This window comes from Mustela lutreola, chromosome 9 (assembly GCF_030435805.1).
Source record: "Mustela lutreola isolate mMusLut2 chromosome 9, mMusLut2.pri, whole genome shotgun sequence".
Classification (NCBI taxonomy): domain Eukaryota; kingdom Metazoa; phylum Chordata; class Mammalia; order Carnivora; family Mustelidae; genus Mustela; species Mustela lutreola.
In genome coordinates, this window is record NC_081298.1 from 94,971,616 (window position 1) to 94,998,079 (window position 26,464).

Here is a 26,464-nt window from a genome sequence, read left to right on the forward strand (position 1 = left end):
CTGCAGACCTATTCTGAGCACACAGCCCACAAAATCCCCAGATCTTTATCCTAAGCACTCTGGCCAACTCAGGTCTTGGGCAAGCCTACACTTGTGTAGCTACATTTTTTTGAACAGCAAGCCTTACATCAAAACTTGCAATCTTAGATCCCGCACCTCTTGCCCACGAATTCATCATACTCACTGCCAAGTTGCTGTGCCTGTTCCTTGAATGCGACCCACAGTTGTATGTGACCAAGGCAGTTCTAACGGAAGGGGACGAAATGGAAGACAGAGCCCACTAGAGACTTCTCTCTGGCTAACGTGGCCTCCCGACCCATGTCTCCTTGGGCCCTGACACACACTGGGGGCCCATGTCAGCTCTAGGGCTGCTCGTGCTTATGGCACCCAGCCCAGCTCACCCATCCTTCCAGACCCAACCCAGAAAGGTTGGAGAATGTGACCCGGATGACCTGGTAAGGTGGCTCATTGGTCACCCACCCTAGATTTGCCAACCAAAAGCATGACTGACGGTATTAGAGAAAACTTACATAAGAAAACAGAACATTCAAAAAAAATTTTTTTAATGAAAAACAACAACAAATCCAGAATGAATGTCCAAGGAGCCATAGAATGTGACCACCAGTGTCATCGTGGTGGGCTCCCACGATGGGTACCCAATTTCAAAGCCTTTCTGCCCAGCTCTCATTTGATCACTGAACAAACCCACACTGAACAGTATGTTCCAGGTATACAGTGAGCCTGGGGGTTGGGGATGAATGAGAGCCAGTCCCTGTCTTGGGGAGCTCACAGTCTGATGAAGGAGGCAAACTCAGGAACAAAATGGGCAGGTCCAGGTGACACACAGACACACACACGGTGCTGTGGTCTTGCCCTAACTGGGGCTACCAGGGAGGGCTTCTTGGAGGAGGAGGTGTCTGAGCTGAGAAACAAAGGCCTGGCAGTCCAGAGAAGGCAGAAGGTGGGGCTAAGTTAATGGGAAGAGCTGAGATTCCAGGCAAACAGGGCCATGTGCAAAGGCCTGGGGCCCCTGAGAGAGGCAAATGGGAGGTCAAACATTCACCACAGCTCCAAAGGAATATGAGCAGAGGCCAGGTCAAGGAAAGGACCAGAGGAGCCTAAGGGCTGTGAATGCCACATTGTCACTGACCGAATGAAAGGAACGCACATCCCAGGCTCAGCTAATACAGGTGCACCCTGCTGTCTTCTAACCACGGGGATGAGGCATGGTGGGGTGGCCAGGACTAACCCTTGGGGCTTGGGCACACTGCCGTGGTCATCTCCCAGACAAGGCAAGCAAGGTGGCTTGAACACCAAGCAAGGAGCCACAAAGGGGGAATCCATGACACCAAGACCCCAGTGGCCTGGGGGGGATGAAGGGAGTGAGGAGATGAGGTGGGCCAGATGTGTGGACAGAAGACCTTCTCCCAAGCACTGCCCAGACATCCCGAGGAACAGACTCCCCGGTGAATGGAATATGCGGTGACATTTAACATAAGGGACTCGGGACAGTGCAGGAAGAAGTCATGTTCCGGCAAAGGGGTGAGGAGACTGAGGCTCGGGCCTCACCTCAGGGAGCTCAGAGCCCACAGGCCCCTGCTGGGAGTGGATGTGACCAGGCAGCTGGGTGGGGCAGGGGTGTGTGTGTGACCTTCAGGGCTTCCTTCCCTCACCCCTGCATACACATATGCAGAGCCTGGTACGGAGATGTGTTGGCCTGGGGACACCTGGGGATCCCCCCCTCCTGGCCCCTGGCTAGCTGCCCTGCCCCATGCCTCTTCCTCTCACCAGTGTCCCCTCGTGGCACCTGCGATCCCTCATTCCTCCTGCTGGTCTCTCCTGCCAGCTCCCAGCCCAAGGCCTCAGGAGAAGGCTGTTTGCAGGGCCTGCCTCTCCTGGAATGGACTCTGCTCATGGAGACTGGCAGTTGGATCTGGGGGTGGGGGTGTTTTTCCAATGCCTCCTCTACTGACCTTTAATTACACTGTTTGCCCAGCTCCCCAAACCATTAACTCCCACCTCACAGCAACCATCAATTAATGGAGGGCCTGCTCTGAGCTCGAGCTCCTGAACACAATTAAGCGTGACAGTCCACAAATAAGAAAGAACTGGAGAATTAATTAAGGTCTAAACAAATTAATTACCAGTCCCCAATCGATTTCGATGCCAGCACACATGCTCCTGGGCTCACCGGCTCTCCTAGCATCTCCATGTATAAATAGAAACCAAGATTTCCAACATGATGGCTGCTCTGGACCAGGGCACAGCAAGGCTCTGGAACCACCGTGAGGGAGAGAAGGGCTCTGGGCATCCTCAGGGCTCCTCATGTGCTCGGCACATGTATGTGCACACACACACACACGTACAACCCCCGCTGAAAAACCTGGGTCAGCCTGGAGGTGGGGTGCTCCTGGTGGGGTGCCTCTGGGCCAGATCCCTCAGTTTCTCAGTGGTGGGTGAGAGGCTATCCAAGGGGACTGAAAGTAGCCTGGGCTGGGCCTTTGCGGTCTGGGCTGTAGCCAACTTGGGATAACTTTCAGAGAGTTGGGATGTGTTTCTTCTTCTTTAAAATGGGGAAGACCTGGAGAACGGTAGGGCCCCTGCAGGCCCAGGGGAGGCCTACAGTCTGTCACAGACATCCCAGTGGGGAGGGGCTGAAGTGGAGGCTGGTCCAAGGCCAGAGAGGGGGAAGGGCAGTAGAGTCAAGTTGGGGAACGAGGTGTCCTGTGACCAGAGTCTCAGGCCTCACTCTGGGGCAGCAGGGGCCCAGCGAAGGAAGGTGTCCTCCTGTCTCCCAAACTGCAGGCTGGAGCAGGGCAGAACTCACTTGGCAGGGCAATGGGAAGAATCAACGGAGCCCGGGAGCCTCCTCCTTCCCTGAGCCTGAGTTCCCAGCTGGGCCAGGAAGGAGGGGGTGGGGATGTCATCTCTGAGCACAGGGCACACAGGCAGGCCCTTTCAGGACCCTTCCCCCTCAAGAGCCCTTCTGCTCTACACTCACCGCCCCCTCCTCCCCTCGGACGCTCATACTCATTCCACCAACCAGGGCTTAATCCTGTCACTTCAACCTCCTCCTTCCTGTGGGCACGAAAGGCTCCGAGTCCTGGCTCCCCAAGGGTCTGAAGGACAATGGACCCTCTACCAGGCAAAGCAAGTCCTGGGCAAGCTTCTTGGTGGCCTTGCTGTTGGCGTGGCCTGGCCTGGCCTAGCCGGCAGTGGAAAGCAGGGTGATTGCCCGGAGGTACCAAGGCCCTGCCAGCACACAGTGAGGCCTAGAGAAGCCATCTAAGCCTGAGAATAAGGTGAAGGGTAGCCATGTGCACGCGCTATAGGAGAGCCTGAGAGAACAAGGGTCCCCAAAGCCGGTGAAGGGCCATGCTTGTTTATCCTGCACACCACCGTATGGGCATCTACCAGGGGCATCTACCAGGCGCCATTTGTAGACGGGCCTGGGAGGACATCAGGGGTCTGGGAGGGGGAAGCCTCTGTGTAGGCGAGGAGAAACCGGGGCTAGGGGTGGAAGGAAGGCAGGCACACAGCCAGGACTCGGGAAACAGCCTTGAGGAAGCAGCCAGAGAGGATCTGCTGCTCTCAAGATCCTGGCAAACTAGGACTATCAGGACGGCAAACCACATTGTGTGCAACCTGTGCAACTGGCTAGGGAGATCTCAAGACCCCTCAATAGTGGCTGGACCTGCCAGGTTCCTCTCAGATAGCCAGAAGGAGAATCAGGCTGGAGTCCAAAGAGGAACGCGTCAGAAAGTCTCCGGTGGGGATGGCAGACAGGGTTAAATCGGAAAGTGGGGTCTTTCTTCCTGAAGGAGCTCCAGAGGTTAGGACCACCCCCAAGGTCATCCAGCAAGATGGCCAGCAGAGCCAAGCTGGAACGGACCCGTGGCAAAGTCCTTGTCTGCAGCTTGGCTCAAGGACAGATTACATCTCGGCTGAGTCCCAGATCCAGTCCAGTGCAGCTCAGAGCCGCCCACCTTCTGAGGCTGCCTCTGACCCTCCAGCCCAGGAGAGTGGGGAACGCAAGATCGGCAGCCTTGTTCGCTCAATTAGGCCCCTTAACAAAGTCAGATCTAAAGAGTTATTCCATTAGTGGCCCATGCCAGAAATAGCTGAGAGTTCATTAAAAGTGTGGAGTTGCTATAGCAATTATCTGGGTCAGCTGAGGCTCACCCAGGCAGCTGGGCCTGGGAGTTCATTAGCCTCTGGCCAACAAGGAACAAGGCTGTCAGGTAATGATCTCCCACCTCCTCGAAGGGGCTTTGCAGGTGCTCCCAAGCACTTTCCTATGAATGGAATCTGGTCGGTGGTAGTCTGATCCTCTCACAGCTCTTGGCTATAGGAAGGTAGGTACTAGTACTCCCATTTTACAGGTGGGGAAGTTGAGCCCTGGAGGTGAAGCATGAGATCGGGACAATGAACCTGGATCTGACTCTGGCTCTTCAGCCTTAGCCTTGGTACCCGGGAGGTCACAGGACCTCACGCCGCTCCTGGGCTGCCCCCCCGCCTTGTCCTCTGGCATCACACTTGAACTTGGTATCATGGTTCAAGTGTATACTTCTCTTTTGATGATGAATCACACACTGCCTCATGCTTCTGTCAATGCCGTTTCTTTTCAGTTTTTAAAAAACTTTCTACTCCAGCGCCCACTTCCAAGCAAGGCGTGGGATTCTCAAGAGCCAGGCTGGGCCTGATGGGATGGCCCAAGGCATCTTCTGGGAGCTCAGAGCCTCCAAAACCAGCAAAGTCTCGGCCAAAGGCAGTGAAATCCCCCCCCCACACACACACACAGGTACCACAATTACCTGACTACAAATGGAGGCCTCCAGAACCTCAATGGTCCACAATACCCATGGGCTCAGAACACTAGACTAGAAAGAGCTCTGGGCCTTCTTTTATGCCAGGAATCCCTGTGACAGTCATGGACCAGGAGAAGCCCATGCACCCCCTCCAAATAATGTCCCCAAATGCGTGAAGCAAAACACCCAGGATTATAAAGGGATTATATTGGAATACATTATCAAACTATTTTTTTCATTGTGGTATAGTAACAGGTATGCTCTTTAATTAATAAGTTAAAAAACAAGACCTACCAGCAGAATGAATAAATACCATAATTTTTACTTAGTGTTGCACATAAAGAGTATTTTGGAATTCCTGTAACAACTGTAATGGGACATGAAAATATCTGTGATTTCTATGGGTGAAAAAGTCACTTTCTCATTACTGTGGTTTGCTGCCTACAGTCACAATGCAAGAAAATGTTAAATTTCAGTTCGAGGCTAGTGTAGATATTTCTCCCAGCCAAGTTCATAGGATCCACCGCATTCTGTCTACTAGCTCTTTGGGGGCCTGTGGGCTAGTTTGGTGTTCAAAGCAGGATCTCGGTCACAGGGCTTGCCAGCGGGGCCCCGGTCACCCTGACTTCTGTCCACTCATGTTCTGCTTAGTCGCCCACGCCAGGAGACCCCTGATGTCAGAAACGATCTGCAAAGGCGGTCCAACTCCCCAAGATCCCTGCAGCCCCGCCCACCCAGGTGTGACTCTCAGGTGCCCGCCCACCCGCGCATGCGCCTCGGCACAGGTGCAGGTCTTACCTACGGCGGGGAACGGCACAAATCTCTGGACAAGAAGGCGGGTGGCCGGGGTGAACTTGTTGGCTTTCTGAACCAGGACATTAAGGCCCACCTTCGGAAGAGAGAGAGAACGTGCGTGCGTGGTGCGGCAGGGGCCTGGCAGGTTGGGGCAGGAGCAGAGAGTGAGCGGCACTGTCTGCCCGGACCCCAAGTCTTCAGCGTTGCTTGCTGCCACCCGGCCCCAGTGCCGCCATGCAAAGCGTCAAACGGCCCAGTCATCCCAGTTAAGCAGCCTGTGAGGGAGGCTGAGGGGAAAGCCTCAGACCTCTCAGAGAAGAGAAGAAGAAATGCTGCTGTTATCAGAGCACAGAATCGGCAAGTAAATTAAGTGTGGGAACCCTCATTCTCACCTCAGCCTCTGAGCAGCCCCTTTCTCAGGCCCCACTGTGGGCTCAGGCATGGGCCTGAGCACCAGGGCTCAGGAGGAGACCCACACACGTGCCCGCAGGTGACTGCCAAGCTAAGCTGAGCAGAGGCCGGAGCAGGACAGGGCGCAGTGCACATCCCCGGCTCATGCCCTCTTCACTTTGACCCCAACCCCCTACCTCAGCCTGAGACACTGGAGTCCCCCTTGCCTTCACCTTGTGCACTCCCTACTCTGTTCCGTCCCCCATGCTGTCCTTTGTCCTTCTAGAACACAGGTCCAACCACATCTACCATGACCAGCTTCTCCCCATGACCTGTGTGAAAACATGCAATCTCCTTCAAGTGGCTCCCCTACCTTCTCCTTCCGGGAATCCAGCTTACTGCTCTCCAGATGCTATGGGAGCCTTGGGGGCCTTTGCCCATGCTGGTCCCGATGGCCCGAATGCCTTCCTTCTCTACCCAGTCCACATCTGTTCCATAAGGCCCACCTCTGAGCAATCCTTCCAGTGGGAGTCACTGAACCGTTCCCTGCCTCAGTTTCCTTGTCTGTAAAAAGGGATGGTAATACCTACAGCATCCCAGGGCTGCTGTAAGAATGTATGTCTAGTGTTTAGCATGAGCTCAGGGCATAAGAGACCTCAATGAATGAAGCTGTGTAAGAAGGTCGCCTCTCCTAGGCAGGAAGTTGCTTCCTCTTGCTTCCTGAGTCCCTCCTCCCCAGCACACACTGCTCCTGCTGGACTGGGATGGGGGGACCATGCCTTTCTCATCTTTGTATAACTGGCACTCAGGACAATGGCAGGCATGTAGTACTTGCTCAGTAAACGGGACTGAGGCATACATGCATGAACCAACAAACAGATGAATGGATGGAGATCAGCAAAGGCTGGAAGGGGACTTGCTTGGAGGAGGGAAACGTGGGTTAGGCAGAGCAGAAGAAAGAGAATTGTGGTGGGGAAAACAGCACAAGCACATGTGGCATAGAGACAGAAAAGGCGAGATGCACGTGGCCAGACCAGAAACGGGTGTAGAGAGGCCACTGCTCCCCCAAACAAAGGCCAGAGCTAGCCCCCACCCTGTAGATCTTTCCTGGGAGGAGGGGCAGCAGGGGCCTCTGTAGGACTGCCGGACTAAGGAGGCCTGGGGCAGCCAGCTCTCAGCTCGGGCTCACTTGGTAGCTAGCAGGCCACCATGCACCTACAGCCCTGCCTCTGGCCTTGACCTTCCAGGTCACTGGGGAAGATCCAGAGCCTGGGGAAGGCCACCAGGGCAGCAGGGTGACTGCAGCAGTCAAAGCAAGAATGGTGCAGTGACCTGGGCAGACAGAAAGCCCAGGGCCCCATGGAGCTAGAATCCAGACAGGCAAATCCAGCTTGGGTTCTTGGGGGTCTGGTCTAGATCGGAAGCCTCGAGCTGCTATCCTCAGAGTCCAATTCTTGTGCTTTCTGCTTACTCAAGGAAAGGCTAGGAGGCAGGGAGATGTGTGGCAACTTGGATACACTTCCCTGAGACCATAGGGCAGGCTGGGGGGCTGCCGGCCCACACTAGGTCCGGCTGCCCTGCTTCCAGGCTGCCCTGCCTCACAGATGGAGCTCAGCGAGTCCAAAGCTCTTCAGCTCTCTGCAACCAGTGACTGTCTATTTCTGTGACTCTCCCCAACCCCCAGATGCCAGGGCCCATGTTCCTATAGAGTGCAGAGAGGGCAAGTGCAGAGGGAGGCAGGAGGACACACAGGCAGGTGTTGATGGTGGGAGAAGAGGAGGAAGGGGGCAAGGGGAGGTGCCAGGCCATGAGCTGAGCACATTCCCATTAAACGTCTGAATTATACCCCCACCTCAAGACTTCTAGATAGGGCATGTTGCTTCTTTTCACAGATTCAAAAAAGTTCAGATGAGTTCAGAGAGGTTAAGGAACTTTACCTAAGGACTTAAAGCTATTGTGAGGCATGCAAAGTTAGATTTGAACTCAGGGGTCTGCTAATTTCAAAGGTTTGCTCTTAACTGTTGTTCTTTACTTTAAAAGTGTCTTCCATCTCAGGATGGATCTAAGGATCTAGATCTAAGGATCAAAGCCTAAATTGTCTGATGTGTTTGCATAGCAAAATCAGCTCTGAAAAGACCAGCCTGAGGCTGCGGCCCAGAAGAGAGGAGGGCAGCCCCAGTCAGGGAAGATAGGACCCTTGATCCAGCCCTGCCTGCACCCCCACCCCAGCTATAAAACAAAAGGCCCAAGTTCAAACCCCAGCCCAACCCCTATATTCTTTTAGAAAAAGCAGGAGCCCTCCAGGAGGCCACCAGGCAGCTGGGACATTCACCTGGCAGCCTCTTGGGGACAAGGAGGGCTGGAGTATAATGGAAGGATGAGGAATAGTGGCCACTGGTTGTAGCAAATACTCAGACTTGTCCTCAAGCCTTCCTACTGGGACTGGCACAGTCCAGAGTGAGTGTCCCAGCTGTCTCCCCCCAACTCTGTGTGGGAGGCATGGTAGAGGAGGAGGAAAGAAGAGAAAAGAAACGCCCAGATCCCAGATCTCTTCTGGCCTGCCCTTCCCCGAAGCCCACTGGGGTCTTCCCAACATGCTCATCCCTGAGCATGGCCAGCATGCCTGAGCCGGGGAAGGGGCAGGGGACTAGCCAAGTGAGGAGACCAGGGGCTGGTGGGGTCACCCTGCTCACCCAACTGATGAGAGCCAGAGAGCAGGAAGGTACAAATACAGGGAAAGCAAAAGACCACTTCCCCCCCAACTCCTGCCATAGCCCCCAACTCAGGCCTTCCTGTCCCAGCAGCTAGGATGGCCACAGCCTGGGAAGGAACCAGGCTGGGCTGCATAGTGGGGTTGGGAGCCCGTCTGTGCTGATTCCTCAGGGGCCCTTTGGCCTGGAACATTTGGTGGAGCCCATTAAAATTAAAAAGCCAAGTGGCTGGTGGCTCTGAATGCCAGCTCATTTTCCCTGGCATGGTGGGTCCTGTTTAAGGGAACCAGCTGGCATTAATGGCACACAACTCATCACGAACAGCAGCTAGCGATCAGAAAAATCTGAGCTAATAATCGGGTTCGGGAAAGATAATGAGATATGGAACAATCACTGCTGAGGGTCCCCCGGGGTCTGTTTTAACAGCCTCCAAATAAGCCACAAAATAGAAATTAGCCAAACAGGGGCTCCATTTTGGTGGAGAGGAAAACAAACAGGGTGTGGGTTTTACACACGACAGTCCCCTTGTGGTCAGCAGACAGGGGTCCCGGGAGAAGCAAGAGCCCAGGACCCATGGGACATCAGCAGTGGCCCGAGGAAGCCACGGACCCTCTCTGGACACTTCTCTCCAAGTCCTGGCTCCCAGGCCAGTGAATTTGCCATGGGCAGCAGACAGGAGCAGAAGAGGGAAGATTGCTTCCTGAGAATCCCCAAGGTGGGTTAAGTGCCAGCTAGCACCACGAAGCAGACTGGGGTGGGGGCTTAGTGACACAAGATCTCCAGTGTCTTGAGTTTGCTGATACATGTCCCCTTAGGCACCAAGGTCCTTCCCAGGCCAACAGCAGCCTCCTTTCTGTGAGGCCAGCGAGGAGACGTAGGATTGGGCTTGAGCAATGCATGCCAGCTGTGTCCTCAACTTCAGCCCATGCCTGCAAACCCCTGCAGGACGCCTTTATCTAGACGGGCTCCGGCCATTCCACCTTCACATGCCCCAGATCAAGGTTGCTTGCTCTCCCTCACCCACCCTCTGTCCTCCTCCACTCCCAGCAGCAACTCACGCCCGAACCCAGGAATCTTCCTGGACAGGAGCCTCCCCCTCCCTACATGCAGCCCAGTGCGCGAAGCTGATCTGAACGTGACGCCCTCTCTCTGCTCCGGCCACTTACCATTAAGCACCCATCTCTTCTCCCCGGACAACTGTCCACTTCCTAACTTGCCCCCCCCGCCCTGCCCCGCATTCCGCTCTTGCTCCCTCCAGTCCACTCTCTACACAGCAGCCAGGACGGTCTTCTAAAGATGGGTATCCACCTGCTTTAGCCTTTCAGGGGCTGCTCCCTGCTCTCAGAGACCCACAGGGCCCTGCCTGCAAGGCCGCAGCCACCTCGCCTTGCCCTGCTCCTCCCATGAGCCAATTCTCTTCCTCCTTCTCTCCTGCCCGCCCTCCCTCCCTCCTTCCCCGCTGTCACCTCTCCTCCCAGCGCCTTCCGGGCGCTGCGGGCCTCAGCCTCCTCACCTTTCAGCTTAAATGTCAGAGAGGCCTCCTCTTCCCTCGGGCCACCCCTCTCGCAGCTTCTCACAGAACCCAGACCTGTTCCTTCCCTGTCCCGATCACAGTCTCGTGATTTATATTTGTTCACCTTCTCCAAATGTTGGGACTCAAAGTAATACATGTATCTTGTTTACAAAAAAAAAAAAACCAAAAAACTGAATAGCACAGAAATGCTTTTACCTGTGACCTTTTTACTCTCCCAGTAGGTCCTAAGTGCTGGGCGCAGGGCCTGTGTCTCTTACTCCTTACTGAATTCCTGGTACCTGGGGACATGGGTCGGTGCTTAATACATATTCTAGAATAAGTCAAGGGAATGGTTTCTGAGGCAGGAGGAAAAAAGCCACAGAGGAGATCTATCCTGTGCACTCTCTGCTGTCCACCTTTAGCAAACACAGCTCTGTGGGGCCAGATGCCACACACGCGGGGCTGAGTCCTCCCGAGCGGACGGCGCATTACTGCTTTGGCGGGTGGCCCTAAGGCTGTGAAGTGTTCTGAGAAAGGGGGAGCTTGACTGAGACCTGAGGGTAAGTGGGAGGTAGAGCCAGATAAGAAGGGAGGAGGCTCAGTAGAACTTCTGAAGTAGGAAATACCAGGGGGTCTGTAGCCAGCTGTGGACTCCACTAGCACCTGTCATAAGGGGACCGACGGGTCGTGGAGAACAATGGGGAAGAGAACATGCCTGAAAGGAGAGATGGCATGAGGTTCCAAAACTAGATCTACTCTTGGGTGCTGGGTAATAATGTAAGCGGATGGTTAGGGGGTTTTGTGAGCCTTAGTGGGGCCAGGGCTGGGGTGGGTCGAAGAATCTTAGAGGTGCCAAAAATGCCCAGCAGAGGGCGCCTGTTGTAGCATAAACTCTTGGTAATCACGGGGACTTTATGACCCTCTATGGAGGTCAATTGGCATCCACAGACAAAGGGCCAAGATGGCTGGGACAGAGTCATACATGGGCTAAAATGCCAGTTAACTTCAGCGGCAGCTGAACGTCTTGTTTGCTAGCAACAGTGACCAATCCTGACCCCTGAACCATGTCCTGCAGGGACCTGCTGGCCACCTACTGGAAAACAAGTTACATCAGACTCCTTACATGGGAGGGGTTAACAACTTGTCCTCTCCAGAATAGAATAGATGTAGAACTGATATTCATGTCGGACTCACCACTGCCAATATCACCATCTGCAGACTTCTGGAAAACTTCAGATTCTGCTACAGGGTCCATGCAATGGGCCCTCCAACCCGAAAGCCAATCACAGTGAGGGCAGTGAGACAACAGTCTGACCTGGGATTCTCAGGCTAATGGCCCCTACTTCCATTAGGCACAGAGAAGGACAGCAGGGCCGGAAGTATATTCAGGATCCCAGAGAGCACCCTGAAGTACATCGTTGACCACAGAGAACATCCTGAGGTACACCTTGGATCACAGAGAACACTCTGAGGTACAGCTTAACTACAGAGAACACGCTGAGGCGCACCCTGGATCACAGGGAACACTCTGAGTTACAGCTCAACTACAGAGAACACCTTAAGGTATACCCTGGATCACAGGGAACATTCTGATGTACAACTTGGATCACAGAGAACACCCTGAGGTACACCTCAACTACAGAGAACCCCTTGAGGTATACTCTCGACCACAGAAAACAGACTGAGGTACACCTTGAGAGAGTAGACCCTGAGTACAGAGAACACCCTGAGGTACAACTTGGATCCCAGGGAAGATTGTGAGGTACATGTTGGATCACAGAGAACACCCTGAGGTACACCTCAACTACAGAGAACCCCTTGAGGTATACTCTCGACCACAGAAAACAGACTGAGGTACACCTTGAGAGAGTAGACCCTGAGTACAGAGAACACCCTGAGGTACAACTTGGATCCCAGGGAAGATTGTGAGGTACATGTTGGATCACAGGGAACACTCTGAGGTACCACAGAACCACCCTTGAGCACAGAACCAGCCAGACATGGTCTTGCATGCTCTGGAACAGGGACAAATACATGCTGCTGACGCAACCTTGGCCAGAAAGCACAGGTGCAGAAACCAAGTATGAAGTTGGAGAGAGGGTCTAACCCCATTACACCTGAAGAGCCTCTCAAAATTTTTCTTCCAGTCCCTGCTGTTCCCAGGGTACCCGGGAGCAGACTTAACTGCCAGGAGGCATGGTAACAGTTCCTCTAAACTAGAAGCCAAGAACACGGTTTGACTTTTCCCTCCTCCTCAGGCCACAGTGGGAGCAGGAAGAAAAAGGGGTCTTTGTATTAGCCAAATAGTATTTGACTAAATCTGTGTTCGAATCCTAGTTCTGTCACTGGTCCACCTCTATGCTTCAGTTTCCTTGTCTGTGAAATCAGGAGAGAACTTAAGTGGTGCCGCACATGAAGGCCCTCCAAAAATGTTAGCCATTAGGATTCTTGTGATTATTTGCTACTTTAATACTGGGACTTGGAGCTGCCGGTGGCCAATGGGAACTGGGAGGGGGAGGGGTTCAGCCCAGGGAGCCGCCCTCGAACACCTCCTTGGACTCCAGTATCTAGTAAAGGTTAACAGACAATTACCGTATCCTATACAGAAAGGATCCCTCAGGGCCCAGACCCTTGGGGAATGGAGACCAGGAATGTCCCAACAGGGAAAGACCTCAGCCACCCACAGACCTGGCTGCAGGTGAGGGGTCTGAGGACCAGGCGTGAAGCCTCTCTCACACTTTGGCTCTACCAACCCCTCCTGACTTTAGCAAGTAGGACTTCAGCCCCGAGCTTTCCTCTCCAGCCACAGGTCCATTCTCATCCAGGACCTGGTTGTCCATGAGGGAGGTCATCTGCTGGGCCTGCCACCCTACCACAACTTCTCCTCCAACCCACTCTGCCTACACCGTCTGCGACACCCCAGCTCCCTGAGTTGAGGCAGGGCAGCTGACGTGGCACCTCAACTCCCATGTGGGCCCTGCTCCTCCCCAGTTCCCCATCACCTCATCCCCATCCCTTGTCCCATGGTGGCTACACTCATCTCCCCAGCACTCCGGAATCCGTCATGTTCTCTTGTGTGCCTCTCCACGTGCTGTGCCCTCCACCTGGACCCCCCTCCCAACCTTGCCCTGGCTCTCCCTGCTCTATCCTGGAAGAGTTGGCCCCATGTGACTGAGGGGCCCCTTCCCTAGTTCCCACCACACCCAAAGGTCGCCTTCATCATAATTCTGGTTCTACCACAGAGAATCCTCAGCTTCTCCTCTCCACATCTTGAAGGACACACCAATCTGTGCACCACCCTCGCCCAGGACCTCCCAAATGCCTGAAGGGGCAAACACACCCCTGAAGAGAGGGAGTGGGTCTCAAGCTCGTGTAGCCAGCGCCTGGGGAAGCTGACCACAGAAGGGCTCAACATGAATCCCCAAACTCAAATACACTGACGACTGACAGAGGCTTCCTTTGTTAAAAGACAGCAAACTGTTAGATTTCAAAAATAACTTAAGACAAAATTTCTTTTTTATTCTCGAGCAAGAAGCCAGACATTGCCAAATCTATTTAGAGAGTTCACCAAAAGGCTGCTACCCCTGCACTGGGGTCCCGCAGCCACCATGAGACTTTATTCAGGAGGCCTTGCATACTGGGGGTCCTTGGTTCTGGGGATGGCTGGCCAAGGTCAGGGCGCTGGCTCTTCTGAGGGAGACGAAAGGTCCGGGGAGGAGGCTGGCCTCTCGGGCCTGGCCTCCACTCCGGCTTGTCCCCAGTCCCTGGGATTTGCCCTCAGCCTGTCAGACCCCCCCATCCATACCGCCTGCTTGTAGGGACTCGTTTTAATTAATGCCAGAGCTGGGCCAACCACTGGGGCCGTGACACTTGTTTGCAGGTCATCGCCTTCTAACGGGTTCTCCCTGGGAGGGGATTTGTCACTAATTGAAGCAGAGATCGGTTAATGAGGCCGCGGGCCCAGGGTTCCAGAGAACAAGGGAAAGGAAAATAAAATAAAGCCTCTTTCTTTGGAGGTTTTGTGATTTACACACACAAAAGAAAAGCAAGCAAGCTGCAGATTTTCCAAGTCAGAAACTCCCGCTCCATCTGCCGGAGTTAGACCCTCACTGTGTGAAGACGTCAGGCAGAGGGACGCCACCACCGCTGAGACCGGGGATCTAGGCAGAGAGGGGCCTCCTGAGCCCGGCAATCAATCAGCAACCTAATTAACAAGTATTTATGGAGCAGTGCTGGCGCTCCCTCTGTGGGGGAGAAGACACAGGGCCTGTCCCCGCTTAACTTGTAATCCAGTGGCAAGATGACAGGACGGGACACAAGGAGTGTGTGGGAAGGACGGAAGTTTCTAGGACTTGGGGGTGGGGGGACAGTTTGGGTTGGCATGGTCAGGAAAAGCCTCTGAGCACTCTGCAGCTAGGCAGGGAGTTGGAAGGAGGGTGTCCCCGGCATAGGCACAGTCCCTGAGGGCACAATCCCCTGTGTGAGGTTCCTAGTCCTTGACGGTAGGACCCTGGCTCTGAGAGCCTGGAGGGTTTCCAGTCCCCAGCAACTGCAGCTTCCACATCAGAGCCCCCACCCCACAATCTGGGCTGGTCTGATAGGGATGGAATGACCACAGGCCCCTTGCATGGGACAGTGAGGAGTGGGGATGCAAACAGCCTGGAGCGCCATGCCTGCAGGAGGAGGCCGTCCCACCAGGACAGTGACACCATCACTGAAACTCTTCCTGGGCTGCTCAGTATTATCCCTGACGGGGTTTCCTGCCCTCAGCTCCGCCCCACCTCACCCTTCACCTCAAAGAAGGAAATGGGATTTTCAAGCTGCTGAACTAGGTAGGGCCAACAGCTCCTCTTGTTGTAAAAAGCAAGGAGGAGGCAACAGAGTCCCTTTCCTTCTTCTCACAAGAGCCCTGACCTTTGCCAATCACCCCCCAGAATCGGGGACGGCCGATTTGTATAACCCCAAATGATGTCTCGGCTGGGTTGAGGACCAGCAGGGTAGGGTTTGTGGTCTCTGGGCAAGCCATGCGAATAGATTCGGCAGTGTCTGCCTTTTTGCTGGATCTAAGACAAGGATTCGGGGAGGGAGCTCAAATCTTGGGCATGAAACAGGGATCACTCCCCCACAGGGCATTTGGAGAGGAGGTGGTCTGCCTGGGAGCAGAGTAAATGAAGCCACCCCAAGACAATCCCAAATCCCCACTTTCCCAGAACAGTGAAAGCAATGACGGCGTATGGTACAACGGGTGAGTACACAGCTGTGAACAAGTATTATATTTAATGACAAGGCAAAGATGAGGAAAGTGGGATCTACAAAAAAGAGGATTACATGTGAGCTCCTTCATTACATGTGAATTTTTCTATTTGCATTTTCTAAGTGTTTTCTTACTCACTGCATGTGTTTATTGTATGATGAATGGAATGACAAAGTTGTGAAGTGAATTTTACCCTCCGGAGTCCACTCTGGAGAGCCCCCAGTCAGGATGAGAGAGGACAGATGGAGGTGTGAGGGTGGGTTCAAGAGTGGGATGAGTGTAGCCAAGGTCCTGAGAACTTGAGCTTCCACTCTGGCTCTGGCCCAGGCCCCTCACTGTGTCATCTGCGCTCAGCCCTCCTCTGGGATCCAGCCTTACACTCACATAGTCGGTTTACAAACCTAGTCTACTTCCGAGCTGCTCCCGTCCTGTGGGATTCAAACGAACCTATCGGCCCTGTCTTGAAGAGCTCATAGGCCTCCAAGGGGAAGTGGACATGTGGCCACTTGACCCAGGCCACCGAGAGGGGACAGCAGTGCCCTGGGAACTCAGGCAGAAAGCAAAGGGGAGCCAGCCTGTGGCCCAGCCCTGCAACTGTTCCTGAGCAACTCTCTTCCTCCATCAGCCATGTCACTGAGAGAGAAGAGCAGCTCCCCTGAAGAGGGTGCTGGGTAAACACGGACCCCTCTAGCAACAGACCCCCTGCCCTCAGCTTGGAGCATGCGGCCCTTTGTACCACTCGTGGGCACCGCCTCACCTCCCCACCTGCTCTCCAAAATCTGCAGCACTCTCTCTATTCAAGTTCATGTCTCTCTGTTAAAGTGTCACCAGAATCTTCTCTGCCTAGAAAGCCTGCCCTGGTGGCTCACCCACAGAACTCTCTGTCTCCCACACCCTCGCCTGGCCCTGACCTCAGACAGGTGTGGCCGGAGCTGCTGGGGAGAGGGGGCACCCACAGCACAGCAGAACAGAGAAGTGGGGACAGAGTTACTCACAGCGATGGAGACGGCACTAATGACAGCTCCCAGGTAGCCCTGGATGAACTTGGACGCAGGAGAAGGCTGGAAGGCAGAGAGAGATTTCCAGGCTCACTGGGTGCCCAAAGCAGCCATACCCCGCCCTTGCCAAGAGCCCTAGCCAGCAAGAGACGTCCCTGCCCACCAGCAGGTGAGTGGGCAAAGGTCCCTCTGGAAGCCAAAGGGACCCGGGCCTCCCTCTGCATAGCTCCAGACATGGAAATGCAGGGGGGCAATGTCCCGGGAGAGTCCGAAGGGCCCACGGCACTTTCGCCCTGTTCTCAAGAGCTCCCTGGCAAGCCCTGCTGGCTGGAGGGAGACAATGGCAAGGGCCAAAATGGGACATCCACAGCTGAGCCCAGCAGGGCCAGCGGAGGAACGAATGCTGGACGTGGGCTGCTGGCACCCGGAAGCCCGCCGAGGCGGAAATGGCTGGCTACACCTGGCTGGCTCTTCCGCGCATGGTCAACCCAGGTGGCAGACCAGGTGGCCGTGCCAACAGATGATGGTTGCTCAACATTTCCACAGAAAAATGCAACCCGAGTTGCCCCAGATCACATTAAAAAGGAGCTACAGAATTTGCCTTTAGCAGCGCTCTGACTGCAATTTGGGGGATGTTTGGTTTAAGGTAGACGGGAGCCATCCAAGCAGAGCTCTACACACGGGGATCACACAGGCCAGATGCGGGTTGAAGGTTTAGATGAGGGAGGGAGCGTCCTCAGAGTTTCAGGCCTAGAAGTTCCAACCACCCAGGCCAGCCCCTAGCTCTCCCCTGCTCTGCCCTAGGGTTAGAGAATGCCCACACCTTCCCCTCCCCAAACTGAGCACCCCCAGTAGGACCTGGACTCCTCTTCTCCTCTCCCTGCCTTGGTACAGAAGTGCAAGACAGACAGCCTTGCTGGGGAAGAAGGAGCACAGCTCCTTCCTAGACAAGGGAAGGGTGACAGGGCCTCCAGCGAGAGCTTGTCCCAGGAGCACAGGGGACTTGCAGGGAGGAGGGCCTGGTCTCCTCAAACCCCTGACCCCTCCAGAGCAGCCCTTCCGCTCTACAGCCAACCGTCTGGGGGCACCAAGGCAGCTTCCAGGCGAGCTTGGAGGAAGCTTCAGGGAATTCAGTCCCCATGTGGCTGATGCCATCCTAATCCACGATCTGGGGGATAAGAGCTGCCCAAGGAAGATGCTGAAGCCAACAGAGCTCCTCCCTCTCACCGCCTCCACTCTATTCCCATTTTATGGGCCTTCCTCACTTCATGTGAACAGCCCCTCCCCGGTGGGGCCCTTCGAGAAGGGTTGGCAGTTTAAATCAGGTGCTTAGAAGAGCACAAGTCTTAACAGAGAGGAACAACCCTCCCCCCACCCCGCCGATGGTGGCAGGCCACACTGTAGGGAGGAGGGTCTCCCCACCCTGCTCCCTGCCACTGCGTGCGGGTGGTCTGCAGCGCTCACCTTGGTGGCATTGCGGTTTGCATAGTTGACACAAGCATTATGGCTCTGGTTCAGCCACTGAAAGGGAACGGGGGAGAGGAGACGTCAGGGAAGGGGTGGAAGCCGGGCCTGGACCCCGGGTGGCCACAGCCTCCAGAAAGACACGGGATGCTGTCTCCAGCTCACGGCTGGTTCTGTCTACAGTTCCGACCATTCCCACCTGCCCAGCAGCATGGAAACCCCGGGAAACCCCTCAGTTCCTGGCAAACAAGGATAGGGGTCCTGCCCCTGCGGGCAGTTCTTCCCAACCCAGAGACCGTCCCCTCTCCCAGAATCACCGTGTTCACTGCCCCACATGGCCTCACTGCCTTTGACACATCACCCTTATTGTATTACTTCTTGGGCAGAAAGTGGACATTTAGCCCCGGGAATTACCGACAGCCCCGAACCTCTTTCAAAAATTCGCCAGCCCAGTGTCTTGTACCAAATACTCTCCACCTTGGGGTTGGTGGTGGATTTACCCTCCCTGAAGATTTAGGGAGGCTTATATCAAAATGAGGCTGAGGGCCTTGAGCTCACAGGCCTCGGGACAAACAGCCAAGGAGCAGGGGGCAGCCACAAAGAAGCCCTCATCCCCTTGTGCAAAAATTAGAGTCAAGGAAGGTGGCCTAGGCGTGGGCTACTGGGACCTGCTCAGCCGAATCTGAGTTCCGGGCTTCCCCCAGGGGCCACTGAGTCAGGGAGGGGTGGGAGGTGGGGTGACTTTCCCCGAGGGGCCTTGAGGGGAGACACTGGGACCAGGGAGTTCTAAAGAGCACTTGGTGGGTCCTTCCTTCAGAAGCCCTCTTGGCCAGGGACCATTACCTGCCAGAAGACAGTGGATGCCAGCGTCTGGTTGGGCAAGAGAAGACCCACTACCTGCGAGAGAAAAGAGGAGGAGAGCCTGGATAAAGCCAAAGAAACACCCTATACATTTGCCAAGAAAAATGACACAGCCACAAAGCAAAGTAAACCGGATCTGTGCAAACTGAGATGGACGAGGGATACACGTAGACCGCTGACGGCGGCAGGAGGGTGCGCGAAGCACGGGGACTGGGTTGAGGAACTATATCACAGCACAATCCCACTTTGGTAAAGAAAAGAAGTCACATCGTCATATACACAAACATAGGCATATCCGTATCTCCATGTGAAAATCCATAGCCCAGCATGTAGAAGTCTCTGGCGGTTGGGTGACAGTTTCTCACAGTCTTCTAGAATATTCCTATATTCTTTTAAACACTGGACATGTATTGTTTCCATAATTGGGGGCAGAGGGGCAATAAAAACAAAGAAGCAAACCAAAGGAACACCTTTACTTCCACTCAGCTAACCTTGCTCTTTCATACCCTCGCCACCCCCATAGGATTTCTGTGAGGATTAAAATATGATGATAGGGGTGTCTGGGGGGAGCTCAGTCAGTGAAGTGTCTGCCTGTGGCGCAGGTCATGACCCCAGGGGTCCTGCAATGGAGCTCCTGCAGCTTGGGGGGAGCCTGCTTCTCCCTCTGCCTCTCGCCCAGCTCATGCTCTCTCTCAAATAAATAAATAAAACTTCCAAAAAAGTAAAATATGATGATAAAAATCATTTTTGTAAAAGATGTTATTTATGTATTTGTGTGAGAGAGAGAGAGCACAAGCAGGGGCAAGCAGCAGGCAGAGGGAGAAGCAGGCTCCCCACTGAGCAGGGGCCCCAATGTGGGGCTCGATCCCAGGACCCTGAGATCATGAGGATCCTGAGATCATGTGAGCTGAAGGCAGATGCTTACTCGGCAGAGCCATCCAGGCACCCCAGATAAAAATCATTTTGAGTACCGGTAGCTAGGTGTGGATTCATTATTCCCAGAGCCCAAATGTCACCTAAGAGCTAGACTTGCTGATTCCATTTTTTTGGTTTACATCAAGATGAATTGTCTCATCTTGACAACTGGCCAAACTTTGGCCTTCAGGGATTCACATGTCCCTCTCGAGTTTACCTTTTGAGTGCTTGTGTGCAAAATAACGTCTACCAAGTACCACTGCATATGGGAAAAATGTGCACAACCATCACATATTGACTTATTTATTATTCCTGTAGATAAAATGGCTCTTTGGCAAGGATTTCTGTAAGGAGCAAGTATAAACATTCAATACTATGCAGTAAATCAAATTCTAGACATCCTCAGCAGCATTTGTAAATCATGTTTTAAACATTAAAATGTTTTAAGACAGCAAACACACACACACATTTATATTTATTGGCCCATATCAGTTTGAATAAAATTATATAATGTAAAGCCACTCCCTAGCTCCAATGAGGAATTACGAGATTTGGGGAGATCCCAGTTTGATTTTTCTCTGTGGCAACAGCTTAGGGCACTGGAGTAAGAACCAGGAGAGCTTGGAGCCCAGCCTTGGCCCCGTCCCAGTGTGGTCTCCAGCTAACAGTGTCTCCGGCCAAAGACAGACCCCTTTCGGACTCTAGCTTTCTTACCTATACAGTGAAGGGGTTGGGCTTGGAGGTCCTACCTTGGTGTAAAATTCTATTCTCGGGTTCCAAGCAGCAGATATGAAGTCAATTGAGATCGCACCACTGCCTGTAAAGGGAATCCCTCCTCACCCAGCCCGGCAGAGAAGTATCGCTGGGGACCCAGGACCTCCTACCAGTCAGGCTCCAGCCACCAGGAGCCAGACCACAGAGAGGAAGCTGAGCCTGGAGAGGCCTGAAATTGGGAGCCAACCATGGGATCCAGAGAGTGTGTGCATATGTGGATGTCTGTGTACACTTGTGCCTATCTGACCACCTCTTAAAGCCTGAAGAGATGAAAGCTGTTCTTCCCTGCTGGGAACTCAGCCATTCATTGCCCTGACCTGGTCTAGAGCACGTGTGTATTATGGACCACGCTGTCTTCTCCTTCTTGATCCCCCTTACATCCCCTGCCCTGAGCTTGGACCATCAGGAATGTCATAAGATACAGCCTCTTGGGACAACCATAGTTCAGGACACTCACTGCTCCTTACATGGCAGAGAGTCCCTTTTATGAATTCCCCTGGGGGACACTTTTCTAATCTTGGGGTCAGAAATGTATACTTCTGAGCATCTGGTTTGCATCTATCTTGTAGACATTGAGCATTTAACCGTGTCTCTCTTTGTACCAACTGTCAAGGACCTCAGGCCAGATCTCCATGGCTCACATCTGTCCAGGGCACAGGCCCTCACTGCATGCATTTTATGCCCAAATGTCACTCCTAGCTTCTTCCCTTTCCTAAACTCTTTCATTTTTGTCTTCACTTGTATTTTCTGTGGCAGGCTTTTTTTTTTTTTTTTTAAATGTGACATCAAGTCTTTTCCAGAACAAACCACAGCCCTAAACTAAATAGAAATAATAGTCAGGCTATGTCACACACACACACACACACACACACACACACACCCCTTGTAATCTGTGAGCTCTTCTTGTTGGCCAAACCTGGCCAGCCTCCTGTCCCAAAACCCTGCTCTAACCATGCTGGACACCTCTGACCTCTTATGTGTTCTTAAAGAGATTGACTGACTGACTTATTGATTGATTTTGCTAAGCATTTCCCCTATGTCACTTACCAGGATCCTTATCAGAACTCTGGGACTCAGACAAAAGAGAGATTAGGTTCTGTATTTTACAAATGGGGAAACTGAGGCTTAGAGAAATTCAGTGATTTGCCTAAAGCTTTACAGCAAGCTAGAGAAAGTCAGAAAGATCTCCTGATTCCTGGCTTGAGGGCTCCAACTCTCTGATCTGAGGGCTCCCTTTTCCAGCTCATTCACTGGAGCACAAAGGAAGAGTCACACTCCATGCCCATTTCCAGGCATCTTCTAGGCACCAGGTTCCATGGTGCTCTCAATGGAGAATACAGAAAGAGAGGAATATACGGCACTTAACCACAAAGACCAAACGAGAGAATGGATGAGAATATCCTTTATAACACCTGGCCATGAAAATGACCAGACGGTTGAATCAGGTACTTAGGTATGTCAAGTGGATAAATGCAAACATCCCAACCAGAGCTCAGGAAGGAGAGATCAGTGTGTTCTGGCTGCTGAAGGAGGTGGTGGGACGGAGCGGAGGCGTGCACGCGTGTGTGTGTGTGCGCGCGTGTGCGTGGGGGGCGGCGAGAGTGCACGCTCACGGGAGCAGGAACAGCCAAGAGACTGGTCTCCTTAAAGGAGGAGGTTTGGAGAATCAGCAGACCTGGGAGGGTGAGGTTAGAGGCAGCAGAAAGTCTTGCTGCATTGCGCCCCCAAACAGGGCCCAGGGGAACCATCCGAGGCTGAGGCGAGGGGAACAGGGATCCCACTTTGCAGGTCCTACAGTCAGGCTGCCGGGGCCAGGAGCACATGGGTGCCAGCCCCGTTCCCTATTAGGCAACACGCAGCACCATCTGCACAGTCCCAGGAGCAAGAGCAGATATTTTATAACTTCCTTTTTTCTTTTTAAGTCGAAATTAAAAATAAATGTTCCTTCAGTTCTCAGATGTATATCTCTGGTGCAACCTGCCCACATTCCCGCACGCTGCCCTTTCCAGAACATGGCAGGGGAAAGGAGGAAAGAGATGGATAGAGAGAGGGAGCCAGTCCACCCGGCTTCAATGCCAGTGGGTTGCACCTCTTCCAAGAGGGAAACGCTTCAGGCGTGGCCGCGCAGACGGGTGGAGAGCGCCCAGAAAGCGGCTGGTACCAGGGAGAGTGGAAGGAGAGCCAACAGCCAGAATTTCCAGCCCAGCCTCCACCCGATCTTGCTGCAGGACCTTGGCCAAATCGCACATCCTATCTGTGCTCCCATTTATAGTTCGTAACACGGCTGGGGTCCCCTCCGCAGCTCCCGCCCCCTGGCAGCTGTCCTCTTCACACATCTGTCCGCTTTTGCTGCCTCCCTTTCCTCAAGTGGCCGGCCATGGGCCCTGGGGATTAACGCGCAGGCTCTGGTCACAGGAAGAGCTAGACTCAGATCCTGGTTCTAGGATTTACCAGCCACGTGACCGCACACAAGTTACTTGAGCTCTTTATGCCTCCATTTTTTCCCCCCATCTGTTAAATGGCAACCGCCCTGGTACTTATCTGGATGACCATGGGGGGAGGCAGGCACGGGAGGAATTTGGTCCAGTGTCTGCGTGCAGCAAGTACTCGTTAAGTATAAAGTGGAAGGCATCGTTCTTCTCCTCCTCTCTCACTCTTTTCTAGTTTTTGCCGGTCTCTCTTTTGTCTGACCTCCACGATCCGCGTTACATAATTGAGCATCATCTTGCCCCCATCATGTCTCCAACACAAGCCTCATCCCTCCAAGGATGGGGATCTCCTGAAGGTAGAATCAGGGCTTTTCTCTCCGATGTCCCCCAAAGTACTCAGCACCAAGCTGGGCCCACACTGGGTTGTACGTCCTAGAAGAATATTGCTAATTCATTATTAAGAACATTAAATCTTGGGGGCGCCTGGGTGGCTCAGTCAGTTAAGCATCTGACCCCTGATTTCGGCTCGGGTCATGATCTCAGGATGGTGGGATTGAGCTCCACATTGGGCTCCATGCTTGTGAGCAATTTGCTTCTCCCTCTCCTTCTACTCCTCCTCCCCCCACCTCTAACATAAATAAATACAGGGCGCCTGGGTGGCTCAGTGGGTTAAAGCCTCTGCCTTCAGCTCAGGTCATGATCCCAGGGTCCTGGGATCGAGCCCCACTTCGGGCTCTCTGCTCAGCAGGGAACCTGCTTCCCCCTCTCTCTCTGCCTGCCTCTCTGCCTCCTTGTGATCTCTATCTGTCAAATAAATAAATAAAGTCTTTAAAAAAATACAATCTTTAAAAATAAGTAACATGAATTATTGGTCAGGGAAAACATCTGGGATGGGCTGTGACCATGACCACCACCACCAATTTCTTCCTTACTCCTTTTATTAAAGTCTGAATTGCACAGCGGTGTGGGCCTTTGGAGAGAGGGGCAGATTGAGTTTTTGGTCCCGATTTTTCACTCCTCCCTGCATTCATACCCGTGCCATGGGAAGAACGTATTTCCATGCTCTGGACCAGGGGCAAGTGGGAGGAGGTAGTGGCGCACCGGCCCAGAGCTCAGGCCGCAGAGGCCACTTGTGTTTCTGTTGGTCGTCTTGGGCGTCTAACATGGCCACGAGGAGACACACCCTGACTACTGTCCTGGTCTGAGGAGGGTAAAAGGCATGGGAAGCAAGGCACAGCCCATGGTGGATGACTTCCAGTTGACCCCAGGCCTGTAATGAGAAGCAGGACTGCCTCTGTCAAGCATGGTGTAGACCAGCTGAACCCCAGTAATTGCAGACCCGCTAAGAATAAATGCTTACGGTCGCCACAGAAATTCTGTTGGTATTTGCTACCCAGCACGGTCGTAGCAAAAGCTGTTTAATACAGGAGTTGCTATATATGAAGAGTGAATGTGCGTGCTTTGTGGTCCAAAATTCTGTACTGTAACTAGTGCTCTTGAACTACGTCTTCACTAGTGATGTTGGTTCCTGAGCAGCCTAGCTTATCATTCCACCTGGTGACCAATCGCCCAACTCTGGGGCTGCCCCGGCCAGTCCAGGAAGAAGGGTGCTTTGGGCCTGAGCCTCATCACAGGACAGAATCCAGAATGGGCCAATGGCACCCATATAGCAAATGGCCCACAAGAAAAATCACATCTTCACTTCAGGACTCCTCCTTCAGAGGATTCTAACCTCTGCAGAGAGCTAAGGTCTCACTCGGAGAGACGGGCACCACCAGGTACCCTGAGCCACTTGGCCAGAGGTGGGCTGTGAACAGCAGAAGACAAAGACAGGGGAGCAGGGCCCCTGGTCACAATTCTGTGTCCTGTGATCCTGGGGCTCAGAAAGAGAGAACTGAGCAGCTCCCACTTCCTTGGCAGCCACCCATGCAACACTGACTCAAGGAATAGCAGAACGATGTTTTAAAAGTACAGAAGACCCAGGGAGGAAACTGTGTGTGTCAAAACAATCAGGTGGTGAAACCCACGTCAGGGGATGAGTACAGCACCGGGTCCAGCAACTGTCCCTGTCCGCCCCACCCCATCTCTACCTGCCTAATCCCTCCTCATTCTCTAGGTTTCAGCTTAGCTGTCACTTCCTCCAGGAAGCCCTCCCTGGCCCTTGAGGTGAGTGAGGTCCCCTGTCATACGCTCCCCCAGCACCCTGCCTGCCGTCTTTGCAGTGTTCATTTCAATAGTAAGAATCTGTTTAAAGTCTTTCTCAAGAGCTTCCAGAACCTTCAGAAGGGGTGCGAACATCAGCGTTCACTTATCACGTACCTGTGAGTCCTCACTGGTAAAGCGACGGGCCCCTGGCATCAGACCCATTTCCTCCATCCTGACTCACTCAATTTGAAAAGGCTCCTCTTCATTTTTCAAAGACCTGCCACGGGCCCCAGTACTCAACAATGTGCCTGTTTTTTCCTTCTACTTTGTCTCCATCTTCTGATTTATGTGGCTAACGATCTGAAAAGTAACACTTCAGTGCATGAGGGTGTGATATTTAAAGGATCCCAGCCAGTCAAAGAGAATATCTTTGGTCAAAGGAATGTTTGTCCCTGACCGGTCGATTCTAGCTTAACCGAGCAACACCTCTTGTGGGGTATAAACCAGGCCCAACTGACTGGTGGCAGGTTACAATGGAGGTAGGCCAGGAAGAAAATTGTGATTGGCATTTAAATGTGTGAAAAAGCAGAGTCTGGGATGAGGAGGGTTGGGAGACACCAGGAAGACTCTGGGACCCAGCCAAATCCTCACGCAAAGTGAACCCTCTGTGGTCTACCCTTCCCCCCTCCGGTGACGAAGTGACCTACACCAGCGCCTTCTGAGGTTTCTAAGTCCACGCACACAGCGGCCGTGTTCAAACCCATGGGGTTCAGCGCATAGAATCCCAGCTCTGAAGGTCCCAAGATAGGGATCTAGTTTGGAAGCGACGCAAGGGTCCTCGACTCACTGACTGGGTGCTCCGGTATGCCCTTCTCAGTCTCACGGCTGGAGAGGAGGGATTGGGGGCCTTGAGCTCTGAGAGTTCCAAAATGACAGGGGGAAGGGAGAGGAGGACAGTGGAGTCACGGGAGGCTCGGAGCAGAGGAGGCAGGCACGGAGAGCCCCCGAGAGGAGCTCAAGCCCACAAGAGAAACCTAGCTCCTGGCATGTGAGATATTCTAGAAGTCAAGGGTGCAGGGTACACTGGTGGAGAAGTGCAGGGAGGATAGAGCGGGGACCGCCACAGCAGCCCTGCCTCCCCCCAGCCACGCGTGCATGGAAGGGACAGTGCTGCGCACCACTTAATGGAAACCTGGGAACAGAACTGCCCGACATAAGCAACAACAGTTGGCGGGGTTCTTTGGGGAAGGTACCCGAAGAAGAGGTGCCATGAACCGACCGCACTAGCCTCGGGAAGAGCCTTGGTGCACTGGCTTAGCCACCATGCTTGTGTATAAATTGGGATCTCTTTGCCACACACCGAAGGGGGAAAAGTTCCCATCTTCAAATGTTAAGCTTAAAATAAGA

General features: G+C 53.5%; 1 protein-coding gene across 4 annotated transcripts in view; it reads right to left on the reverse strand.

Annotated features, from left to right (window-relative positions):
• SFXN5 (sideroflexin 5) overlaps positions 1-26,464 on the reverse strand; it is a 113,364-nt gene that overhangs the window by 34,598 nt on the left and 52,302 nt on the right. For all 4 annotated transcript variants that reach the window (XM_059188053.1, XM_059188049.1, XM_059188050.1 and 1 more), the window contains exons 7-10: positions 18,777-18,830; positions 17,934-17,990; positions 16,467-16,532; positions 5,607-5,697 (exon numbers count right to left, since the gene is read on the reverse strand). In XM_059188053.1, the coding sequence (XP_059044036.1) occupies positions 5,607-5,697; positions 16,467-16,532; positions 17,934-17,990; positions 18,777-18,830 (268 nt within the window). The remainder of the gene's footprint in view (positions 1-5,606; positions 5,698-16,466; positions 16,533-17,933; positions 17,991-18,776; positions 18,831-26,464) is intronic.